This window comes from Taudactylus pleione, unplaced genomic scaffold (assembly GCF_031769625.1).
Source record: "Taudactylus pleione unplaced genomic scaffold, aTauple2 ptg000410l, whole genome shotgun sequence".
In the NCBI taxonomy this organism is placed as follows: domain Eukaryota; kingdom Metazoa; phylum Chordata; class Amphibia; order Anura; family Myobatrachidae; genus Taudactylus; species Taudactylus pleione.
The window spans coordinates 594,885-607,657 of NW_028284812.1; the positions used below are offsets into that span (position 1 = coordinate 594,885).

Sequence of the window (12,773 nt, forward strand, 5' to 3'; positions counted from 1 at the left end):
AGTCTCCCAGCTTAGACACAGGTGTTTAGCTCTGCGTTTGGATTATCATGCCATACATGTGGTTATCTACACTCTGTGATATGAGGATTGCTAAGTATTTTCTCCATATGAGCAGTGTAATATCTATTTCTGTATCCCATATCCTTCCTGGGTCAGCTAAGGCCCCCTGTAATGTGCATGCTGGGACTTGTGCTGCTGTCTTGCTTGCCTTGTAGAGGTGCTGACAGTGTTTTATATCTGAGTACGCCCCTAGCACGGAGCCACCGCCTAGATAGATTCACTTCTGAATATTCCAGGTGTATGTTTCTATGTTACGTGTGATCTGTGCATGCCCTCGTCACTTTCTCACAGTAGACCAGGTGTAGGTATCTTGTACACTTTGAGCTGACGATTGGTAACAGCACATTGCCTGGCACCCTGGCTCCTCTCCCCTCATCATACTCCCTGATATCACACAGCCATGTATTTCCACAAAGTGGTCACTGTTATGGGGATCACAGCCCACCCTCGTTCCCAGCCACTCATGTCCAATAAGGTCATCTAGACCCCTGTGGGTAATACTTCCCTGTGCTTTGTAATGGTCTCCGATTCCTGTCCTGGAATTTTATATACACAGAGAAAGCACCAGTTACCCTTCAACAAATGAGTTTATGTTGGGGGGGGTGGGTCACCTGCATTTGAACAGTACCCTCTAGCCGTCCGACTCTAAGAAGAGCGTCTAGATTACAATGACCCGGAGGATCTGTTCAGATACCAAGTTATTGGTGAGAGAGGTTGTCAGACAAAGGGAACTGTCCTTTATTCTGGATAATGCCTAGACTGAGAGCTTAGCAAAGGTCCTACGTCTCTGTATGGGGTGTTCCTCTGTGTAATACTGGAATCATCGCGTCTCTTGCAGAGCACGCCGTCCTGCGGAAGTGGCTGCTCCTCTCTGACCCGGAGGATTTCTCAGCTGGGGCTAAGGGATACCTGAAGGTCAGCCTGTTCGTGCTGGGCCCTGGGGATGAGTGTCCTGTGAGTATACAATTACTGCTCTCCGCAGGATAAGTACACTGTAGTGTAACTTCATACCAAGTGCAGGACTAATCTAGCGGCGTCGCCAATGTGCAGCTGTAGACGTATGACAATGGCGAAGACCACAAAGGAAACCCTATTGGTGAAATGTGTATGTATCCTCAGACAGGGTACTGTTACCTCAATAAGAAGTATTTGCCAAGTCGCCTTATACAGGGAAGTATGTAAGATAGATTGTTACGTTGTCCAGTAAATGGGCCACAATATAAACCTATGGTCATTATTAAACTCTTCTCATCACTTGTAGCAGCAAAAGGTTCTATTCTGTATTTTTTTTTTCTCAGTTACTTTTTTCAAATGTAAACGTTTTCTCCAGTAAAACAAGCCAAAGCCAACGTAAAAGCTGGCGTACATTGCACCTATTTATACTGGTGCGTAACCATTGCGCCGAAAGACAGAGCCAAGTGCTCCTCTGAGACTGACACGTCCTCCGTCACTTTAAACAGAGTTTGTATTTCAATTAGGGGTCTATTTACTAAGCAGTGTTAGGAGACAGAGTGAAAAGTGATAAGGTACCAGCCAATCAGCTCCCAGCTGTCATCTCACAGGCTGTGTTTGAAAAATGACAGTTGGGAGCTGATTGGCTGGTACCTCATCACTTTTCACTCTGTCTCCTAACACTGCTTAGTAACTAGACCCCTTAGTCTCTTACCTGTCACTTGTCTGTGATATTGCAGTTTGACCGTACCCAACATATTTACTGGGGAGACCTACAACAAGGCATCGTCACTGGTGGCTAGGGCCGGGCGCAGCACAGAGAGACTGGCAGAAGGCTAAGGGGACAGAGACACCCGTTCTAGCAATCCCTGGCTTTATCGCAGAAAATGTGCCCCACATTACAGGTCCAGATGAGGTGCCAAAAGTCACCTACAGGGGCGTGGCATTCGGGGCAACTCGGGTCACAGGTCCTACCATAGTTAACAAGCTGGTGGGGACTGAAAGTAAGATCTATACAATATACTAATTTTTTGGAAACTTGCAGACCTAGTAGCTCTGCATCTAGTGGCCAAAATGGGCACACCATACGATGAGACCTGGGGAACTTCTCTTCCGTATAGAACAGGGACAAAATAGATTTTACCCAATTTTTGCTCCAAACTTTATTCAGGAATGTTTGTTACAATGTTGTTGTTACTGTGGTTTTTTTTTTATGCCGGTCTTTTCTTTGGCAATTTTACTGTTATAAAGATACCATGAGATATGTGAGTGTTTTATGCGATGATGTCATGTCTATACTGTGATGCTGATTATCTAGGCGTTATATATAAATATTCCCCCGTCCGTCTATGTTCGGCAGAGTAATTGCCATTGTTTCGTGTTTATTTGCAGATGGAGAAGAAAGAATCCGTAGAGGACAAGGAAGATATTGAGGGGAACCTGCTGCGCCCGGCTGGGGTGTCTCTCAGGGGGGCTCATCTCATACTCCGAGTTTTCCGAGCTGAGGATCTTCCACAGAGTGAGTCATTGGGGGGTTGGGGGATGGTATGGACGGAGAGAGTGGTCGGGGGCTGCTGTTCTATAGGTCACCCATTGCACAGATCTTTGTGCGCTAGTCTCCCTGGGATGAGCGGTGGCTGGTGACTGAAATACCCTCCTCTTTATGTCACACCGCAGTGGACGATGCCGTCTTAGACAACGTCAAGCAGATCTTCGGAATTGACAGCAACAAGAAAAATCTGGTCGACCCTTTTGTAGAAGTCAGCTTCGCGGGGAAAATGGTGAGTGAGACGTGCGGGGTCCCCGCCGTGGGATAAACGCTGTGCATTCTGTATTATGGCCGTGCATGGTTTTATATTATACACCGACCTTATTATAGTAATGAGCTTCTTTCATGGATGGTCACAGGGGAGCTGTGTGTTCTATCATCACATCTATGATAGGTATTTGGAACTTTTGGCAGGGTAACCCATCTGGTAGGAGGGATGGTGAGAGAAAGTTTGACCATTTGTTAGAGTTATTGTTACCGTTGTTGTTGGTGTTTTTGGCACTCGCCAGTAACATAGTATTTTTCCTTGAAACGTAAGATGAAATAACTGGACAAGTGACCACCTCTCCGACCCTCCACCATTTATCTTTCCCAGTTCACCCTCCAACTGTTCATCCTTTAATCCTTATTATGTAAGCTCTTACAGGCAGGGCCCTCCGCCCTCTTGTTCCTCTCTAGCACACTCCATGTCTTCAGTGCTCTTCCCCCTTGTCCCCTTCAGCTACTCTGACTCTGAGCTTGCCAGCCCCTGCCCCAGTTATCTGTCCTGCCCAGTCTGTGGTGTGATATTACTCGTGGTAGTTACGCCATGGAATCCCTTTGTGTATTGTACCCTGCTTATTGTGAAATGTTTTGTATGTTTACTGTGTATGGCGCTGCGTACATTTTGTGATGCCTTATACATTAAAGACAATATTAATAATATATTAATTGTTCATAATGAACACAGCAACCAGTTCAGGCAGTCAGCGATAACTGTATAGTGGACATAGGACCTCATTCAGAGCCGCTCGCAAAAAGCGAGCGCTCGCTCTGAATGAGGGCGGCTGCTTTTCTTTTGAAAGGCAGCCTCCTGGACGCTGGCTAAGCTGTGGGTTACCACCCACAGCTTTAGCGAGTGACTAGGTGATGGTCGCGATGGTCTAGACCATCACGACCATCGGGGCTTGCGACGAGACCCTTGCGGTAGGCTCTCGTCTACCGCAAGGCCCAGGTAGCTTCCTGCTCTGACAGAGCAGGAAGCTCCCTACTGACATCACTGGTGATGTCAGTAGGGCCGCCTACAAACGGGAGGCGTTCCTTCAGGAACGCCTCCGTTTGTCCGGCCCCACCCCCACTCCGCCTATAAAACGGGGCGACCTGTCGATCAACATCGACAGCCGCCCGTTTTGTAGCAAGCCCCGGAGCGAGTGCCTTTGTCACTTGCTGCACGTGCGCAGGCCCTCACCATCGACCCGCTTGCGAGCGCATAGCACTTGCGAGCGGGTCTGAATGAGGTCCATAGTACATACACAAATAGGTCACAGAAGACCCTCCAGAAATTCAAGCGGGTGACCACTGTGAGAAAAATCCTTCTTTTTTTTAAGACCTAAAATAAAATGTCCCTGGGGCAAATGAAATAAGCACACCCACGATGTCTGCTTTAGCGCCCTAGTGATGGCAGACAGATCAGGGAGGAGGCAGACACGTACAGCCTTTATAAAATGGAGGCACTAGACGCATTGGGCGTACAGACTGTTACAGGAAACAGCGCTGAGCAATGGTGCAAAAGTGCTAAGGGAGAGGACGGGACCTGCTTGCCGTCATCCAGCTGGGAATTGCTACCTGGGTGAAACAGAAGTAATTGCACAGTAAGGACGGGATGTATTAAGGGCAGAAATGTGGTAAAAACCCCGAAAATGCATTTTTCGGGGGTTTTACTGCATTTTTCGGATGTATTCCTATGATCGTCCCAGTGGGTAACACCATCTTTGCCATTACCCAATAGAAATCTATGGGCTTCTAATCGTGACACCCCCTGAGAGGGATCCAATAGGACCCTTCCCAGCTACCCCCACAGGGCGCTTAAGGATTCCAGAGGGACTTCTGGTTGTTAATCCTGGGAATTCCTCTATCCAAAGCTATCGCAAAGGACAGTTCTTATTGGGAGAGCCGTCCTTTGCGATTTAAATCGCATTTCTAAGTACATATCGGGGTAATTAACTACAGTATTTACCCGATAAGAGGCGATTTCTTAGTATTTTTTTTTAAATTCAATTTGCAAAAATCTCAGAAAAACCTTTTTACACGTTGTCATTATGGGGTATTGTGGGCCTGATTCAGAGCCGGATGCTCTGACCAGAGCACTCGCTCTGAATCAGGGCCCTCCTACCTAAAATTGGAGCGGCCTCCTGGCCGCTCGCATAGCTGTGGGTGACCACCCACAGCTTATGCGAGCGGCCAAAAAGATGGTCGTGATGGTCAAGACCATCGCAACCATCGGGCTTGCGACTAGACCGTTGCGGTAGGGTCTCGCTGCCGCAAGCCCAGGTGTGCTTTTGGCTCTATCAGAGCCACAAGCACTCTCACTGACATCACTAGTGATGTCAGTGGGGCCGGACCCAGACGGTAGGCGTTCCCATGGGAACACCTCCGTCTGGGCAGCAACGCCCCCGGCACGCCCACCAAAGGGGGCGTGCTGTCACTCACCATCGACAGCACGCCCCCTTTGGTGCGAGACCCATAGCGACGGCTGGCCGTCGCTATGCGGGTCTCGCGCATGCGCACGACGGAGTTCCCTCCGTCGTGAGCATGCGCACTAGGGCACCATCGACCCGCTTGAGAGCGCTCAGCGCTCGCGAGCGGGTCAGAATCAGGCCCTGTGTGTAGAATTTTGAGGACAAAAATGAATTTTTGTTCCATTTTGGAATAAGGCTGTAACATAACAAAATGTGGAAAAAGTGAAGCGCTGTGAATACTTTCCGGATGCACTGTACATTTTTCACCATTGAGTGGTACATAGTGGTCCTTACAAACTTTTGCTATGGGCCTTCAAATACCTAATTACGCCCCGGTATAAGTGTATATTTTATTATAGTAGTCTATGACAAAAGATTGCTGTTATTACTTATTACGTACCTGAACCAATAAAATAAAGTAAAACTGTTTAAACTATACTCGAGGTTGTTCTTCTTACTTGGAGGAGTACAGAGGGTAACCAGTGTCACCCGAGAGGAACAAAGGGCCTGATTCAGGTTGGTTCGCAAAACTGCGTTCGCATGCACCCGCTCGCTGCGAAAATATGCTAATGAATGCAAACGCACGGCAACCGCGGCTCTATACCAAGACGCAGATCACTGTATAAAGCCGCCCACTTCCCATGACATGCATCCGTAAGTCAGCGAAAACATCAGTAACATCGAGTAACATCGGAACCATCCGCACAGTTGTGGTTGACCTGACCATACCGCACACAGGGCCTGATTCAGAGCCGAACGCTCTGACCAGAGCGCTCGCTCTGAATCAGGGCCCTCCTACCAGTTCTTGGAGCGGCCTCATGGACGCTCGCATAGCTGTGGGTTACCACCCACAGCTATAGCGAGTGTCCATGATGATGGTCGCGATGGTCATGACCATCGCGACCATCGGGCTTGCGACGAGACCCTGCGGTAGGGTCTCGCTGCCGCAAGCCCTGGAGTGATTTTGGCTCTATCAGAGCCAAAATCACTCCCACCGACATCACTACTGATGTCAGTGGGGCCGGCCCCAGACGGTAGGCCTTCCCATGGGAACGCCTCCGTCTGGCAGCCACGCCCCCGGCACGCCCACCAAAGGGGGCGTGCTGTCAGTCACCATCGACAGCACGCCCCCTTTGGTGCGAGACCCCGAGCGACTAATTCCTCGTTGCTCGCCGGGTCTCGCGCATGCGCACGACGGAGCTCCCTCCGTCGTGCGCATGCGCATTCGGGCACCATCGACCCGCTTGCGAGCGTCCTGCGTTCGCGAGCGGGTCCGAATCAGGCCCACAGTGGCAAATGCAGGATTTCTAGAGGGGGGGGGGGTTTCCAAATGCTGGATTTATAGAGCAAGTGTGGCCAGTCAATGAAGAGGGCATAATTAGTACTTAACCAGCTTTAATATGTGTCATACAAAGTGTATAGTGTGCCATAATTCCAGCATATATAGGACCAGCGATCACAGTAAGCCATTAGATGCGGCAGTAGGGCCATCAAGCCTGAGCTGAATGTTTTTAGTTTAGATGTGGGCACCATTCCAGAGCATTGGAGCAAGTCCGGGAGTCTGGGGGAGCAGCAGCAGAACCTAGCACTGCCCTGGACATATATGTACATATTGGTATCCTTATGCACTGGATAGTGTATTATTATATGGTATTAATAATTATCATTATTGATGGCAGTTCACCCCTAACAGTGCATGTTTTCCAGATGTCCTAGTTGGTGCACAGATGTATTTATTACTGGCTGACACATATTAAAAGATCCACAGGTGGTGCTAATTATTTCATTTGTGATACTGAGAAGAACATACAGCACTAGTAAAATTCTATTCTATTACTATATCTATTATGATCATGGTGTGGGCTGGGGAGGGGTGTTTCCAGGCAACCGGAACCCCCCTCCCTGCGTTTGTCTATGGCACAAACTGCTAAACTTCCTGTCGCCAACTAGATCTCTGCCAGCGTATGCTATCACAGGGTTCGCACACTGTGGACCTCATTCAGAGTCGGTCGTTGCGGCCGCACGGTCGTAAGGTAAAAGGGGCCGAATATGCAAATGAAGCGTTCGCAAGTTGCGTCGTTAAGATGGGATCGTTAGCTGGACGAGCGAGGGGAGGATGCGGCCGTAAGACTAAAAATACGCCCCCTTCTCGTTCCCATTACACGTCATCTCCGGGCATATAAGGATTAATCGAGACCATCGGGAACCATCGGAGCTGGTCGTAGACCTTAAGGTTGACCATACCCTCTCTTAAGCACTACGATCTAGTCAGTGTAAAAACCTCCCATGTCACATGTGCCATGACATCACTTTGTTAATTATGCACTCCCATAAAACGCCGTTTGCATAGTCAGGCACGCCTGCGTTCGGATCTCCACTCCCCCGTTCATAAGCACCTTCCCCTGTTACCACCCACAAACGCCTCATCCTGTCACTCAAACTAACGACCTGGCCAAGTTGAAGGAGAGAGAAATTTCTGATCATAATAGCTAGTTTGGGCACGCGCATTGCGAATTTTACGCATGCGCAGTTTAGTGAACATCGGTGGCGTACGACCATGCGGCCACAACGACCGACTCTGAATGAGGTCCTGTGTCTTATAGGCATGCGCAGGATGCAATCATCGGCTGGCTGCGTGCGAATGCAGCCTTGCGAACCAACCTGAATCAGGCCCAAAGTACAGTACAGTTGGTCCATTCTTATAAAAGTATATAGTACTGTACTTACTTTATGATAACATACACAATTTACTTTTTTTTGGTAAAAAGAAGCCTATCACTTAATCCCTGTTAGTATTTGGACATTCCCAAGAAAGCCCATTCCGACTACAAATACACATGTGAAGGCACTGAAAAAAGTATGTACCCCCTTAGCGGGAGGTTAAGGGTGTGCACGTTAGACAACAAGGGAATTAGTAACCCAGGGTCCCTTTATAGAGAGTAAAGGGTGGTTACTTACCATGACATACAGTTGGAGTGTTAGTGTGGCCTATCTCATTTTTGTTCTTACGAAACAAAAAAACCCCCAACCTTTTATAAATCAGTATCTGCTTACTGGCCAATACCAGGCACTCACAGACATGCAGTCACAGCCTGCACCACAAGGTGGCGATGCTGCTTGTCATTTTGCACGGCTCCCAGTTAGGAGAACAACGTATGTCCATGAGCACATCACCAGGAATATAATAGGAACCTGCGTACACTGATATTCTATAATGTTATAGTCTCATCATTGCTGCCGCCTACTTGTATGCTAATCAGTCAGTTTGTAGATTGGTGAATAGGGCATAATACATAAACTATTTTCCATATAATAGTATTTGACATATTTTTTTGATGATTAATCAATTCATATTATCCAGTCTATAAAGAGTCGAGAACAATGATAGAAATGTCTGATTTCTTCTGAAAGCAGGAAAATAAGGAAAAACTAAAAAAATTGCAAACTCGGATTTCTCTTTACTTTGACTTCTAATCCTTTAGCACCTGCGCTGTATATATCTGTAGCCTTCATCCTTCTACACTTCCTCCTACGTGTCCTCTGTACTCTGCCCTTCTGTCTGTATCCCGTCATTCTGTCTGTATCCCGTCATTCTGTCTGTATCCCGTCATTCTGTCTGTATCCTGTCATTCTGTCTGTATCCCGTCATTCTGTCTGTATCCCGTCATTCTGTCTGTATCCCGTCATTCTGTCTGTATCCTGTCATTCTGCCTGTATCCCGTCATTCTGTCTGTATCACGTCATTCTGTCTGTATCCTGTCCTCTGTACCCTTCTGTCTGTATCCTGTCATTCTGTCTGTATCCCGTCATTCTCTCTGTATCCTGTCATTCTGTCTGTATCCTGTCCTCTGTACCCTTCTGTCTGTATCCCGTCAATCTGTCTGTATCCCGTCATTCTCTCTGTATCCTGTCATTCTGTCTGTATCCTGTCCTCTGTACACTTCTGTCTGTATCCCGTCATTCTGTCTGTATCCCGTCATTCTGTCTGTATCCCGTCATTCTGTCTGTATCCCGTCCTCTGTGCTCTGCCCTTCTGTACCCTTCTGTCTGTATCCCGTCCTCTGTACTCTGCCCTTCTGTACCCTTCTGTCTGTATCCCGTCCTCTGTACTCTGCCCTTCTGTCTGTATCCCGTAATTCTGTCTGTTTCCCGTCATTCTGTCTGTATCCCGTCATTCTATCTGTGTCCCGTCATTCTGTCTGTGTCCTGTCATTCTGTCTGTATCCTGTCATTCTGTCTGTATCCCGTCCTCTGTACTCTGCCCTTCTGTCTGTATCCCGTCATTCTGTCTGTATCCCGTCATTCTGTCTGTATCTCGTCATTCTGTCTGTATCCTGTGATTCTGTCTGTATCCCGTCATTCTGTCTGTATCCCGTCCTCTGTATTCTGCCCTTCTGTCTGTATCCCGTCATTCTGTCTGTATCCCGTCATTCTGTCTGTATCCCGTCATTCTGTCTGTATCTCGTCATTCTGTCTGTATCCTGTCCTCTGTACCCTTCTGTCTGTATCCCGTCATTCTGTCTGTATCCAGTCATTCTGTCTGTATCCCGTCATTCTGTCTGTATCCCGTCATTCTATCTGTGTCCCGTCATTCTGTCTGTGTCCTGTCATTCTGTCTGTATCCTGTCATTCTGTCTGTATCCCGTCCTCTGTACTCTGCCCTTCTGTCTGTATCCCGTCATTCTGTCTGTATCCCGTCATTCTGTCTGTATCCTGTGATTCTGTCTGTATCCCGTCATTCTGTCTGTATCCCGTCCTCTGTATTCTGCCCTTCTGTCTGTATCCCGTCATTCTGTCTGTATCCCGTCATTCTGTCTGTATCCCGTCATTCTGTCTGTATCTCGTCATTCTGTCTGTATCCTGTCCTCTGTACCCTTCTGTCTGTATCCCGTCATTCTGTCTGTATCCAGTCATTCTGTCTGTATCCCGTCATTCTGTCTGTATCCCGTCATTCTGTCTGTATCCAGTAATTCTGTCTGTATCCTGTCATTCTGTCTGTATCCTGTGATTCTGTTTGTATCCCGTCATTCTGTCTGTATCCCGTCCTCTGTATTCTGCCCTTCTGTCTGTATCCCGTCATTCTGTCTGTATCCCGTCATTCTGTCTGTATCCCGTCATTCTATCTGTATCCCGTCATTCTATCTATATCCCGTCATTCTGTCTGTATCCCGTCCTCTGTACCCTTCTGTCTGTATCCTGTGATTCTGTCTGTATCCCGTCATTATGTCTGTATCCCGTCATTCTGTCTGTATCCCGTCATTTTGTCTGTATCCCGTCATTCTGTCTGTATCTCGTCCTCTGTACCCTTCTGTCTGTATCCCGTCCTCTGTACTCTGCCCTTCTGTCTATATCCCATCATTCTCTCTGTATCCCGTTATTCTGTCTGTATCCCGTCCTCTGTACTCTGCCCTTCTGTACCCTTCTGTCTGTATCCCGTCCTCTGTACTCTGCCCTTCTGTCTGTATCCCGTCATTCTGTCTGTATCCCATCATTCTGTCTGTATCCCGTCATTCTGTCTGTATCCCGTCATTCTATCTGTATCCCGTCATTCTGTCTGTATCTCGTCATTCTGTCTATATCCTGTGATTCTGTCTGTATCCCGTCATTCTGTCTGTATCCCGTCCTCTGTATTCTGCCCTTCTGTCTGTATCCCGTCATTCTGTCTGTATCCCGTCATTCTGTCTGTATCCCGTCATTCTGTCTGTATCTCGTCATTCTGTCTGTATCCTGTCCTCTGTACCCTTCTGTCTGTATCCCGTCATTCTGTCTGTATCCAGTCATTCTGTCTGTATCCCGTCATTCTGTCTGTATCCCGTCATTCTGTCGGTATCCCGTCATTCTGTCTGTATCCCGTCATTCTGCCTGTATCCCGTCATTCTGTCTGTATCACGTCATTCTGTCTGTATCCTGTCCTCTGTACCCTTCTGTCTGTATCCTGTCATTCTGTCTGTATCCCGTCATTCTCTCTGTATCCTGTCATTCTGTCTGTATCCTGTCCTCTGTACCCTTCTGTCTGTATCCCGTCAATCTGTCTGTATCCCGTCATTCTCTCTGTATCCTGTCATTCTGTCTGTATCCTGTCCTCTGTACACTTCTGTCTGTATCCCGTCATTCTGTCTGTATCCCGTCATTCTGTCTGTATCCCGTCATTCTGTCTGTATCCCGTCCTCTGTGCTCTGCCCTTCTGTACCCTTCTGTCTGTATCCCGTCCTCTGTACTCTGCCCTTCTGTACCCTTCTGTCTGTATCCCGTCCTCTGTACTCTGCCCTTCTGTCTGTATCCCGTAATTCTGTCTGTTTCCCGTCATTCTGTCTGTATCCCGTCATTCTATCTGTGTCCCGTCATTCTGTCTGTGTCCTGTCATTCTGTCTGTATCCCGTCCTCTGTACTCTGCCCTTCTGTCTGTATCCCGTCATTCTGTCTGTATCCCGTCATTCTGTCTGTATCTCGTCATTCTGTCTGTATCCTGTGATTCTGTCTGTATCCCGTCATTCTGTCTGTATCCCGTCCTCTGTATTCTGCCCTTCTGTCTGTATCCCGTCATTCTGTCTGTATCCCGTCATTCTGTCTGTATCCCGTCATTCTGTCTGTATCTCGTCATTCTGTCTGTATCCTGTCCTCTGTACCCTTCTGTCTGTATCCCGTCATTCTGTCTGTATCCAGTCATTCTGTCTGTATCCCGTCATTCTGTCTGTATCCCGTCATTCTATCTGTGTCCCGTCATTCTGTCTGTGTCCTGTCATTCTGTCTGTATCCTGTCATTCTGTCTGTATCCCGTCCTCTGTACTCTGCCCTTCTGTCTGTATCCCGTCATTCTGTCTGTATCCCGTCATTCTGTCTGTATCTCGTCATTCTGTCTGTATCCTGTGATTCTGTCTGTATCCCGTCATTCTGTCTGTATCCCGTCCTCTGTATTCTGCCCTTCTGTCTGTATCCCGTCATTCTGTCTGTATCCCGTCATTCTGTCTGTATCCCGTCATTCTGTCTGTATCTCGTCATTCTGTCTGTATCCTGTCCTCTGTACCCTTCTGTCTGTATCCCGTCATTCTGTCTGTATCCAGTCATTCTGTCTGTATCCCGTCATTCTGTCTGTATCCCGTCATTCTGTCTGTATCCAGTAATTCTGTCTGTATCCTGTCATTCTGTCTGTATCCTGTGATTCTGTTTGTATCCCGTCATTCTGTCTGTATCCCGTCCTCTGTATTCTGCCCTTCTGTCTGTATCCCATCATTCTGTCTGTATCCCGTCATTCTGTCTGTATCCCGTCATTCTGTCTGTATCCCGTCATTCTATCTGTATCCCGTCATTCTGTCTGTATCCCGTCCTCTGTACCCTTCTGTCTGTATCCTGTGATTCTGTCTGTATCCCGTCATTATGTCTGTATCCCGTCATTCTGTCTGTATCCCGTCATTTTGTCTGTATCCCGTCATTCTGTCTGTATCTCGTCCTCTGTACCCTTCTGTCTGTATCCCGTCCTCTGTACTCTGCCCTTCTGT

At 47.8% G+C, this 12,773-nt stretch overlaps 1 protein-coding gene across 1 annotated transcript in view; it reads left to right on the forward strand.

Annotated features, from left to right (window-relative positions):
* The window catches only part of DYSF (dysferlin), a 705,898-nt gene that overhangs the window by 348,275 nt on the left and 344,850 nt on the right, over window positions 1–12,773 (forward strand). The window contains exons 11-13 of the mRNA XM_088447021.1: window positions 899–1,014; window positions 2,404–2,530; window positions 2,689–2,792. Coding sequence (XP_088303147.1) covers window positions 899–1,014; window positions 2,404–2,530; window positions 2,689–2,792 — 347 coding nt within the window. The remainder of the gene's footprint in view (window positions 1–898; window positions 1,015–2,403; window positions 2,531–2,688; window positions 2,793–12,773) is intronic.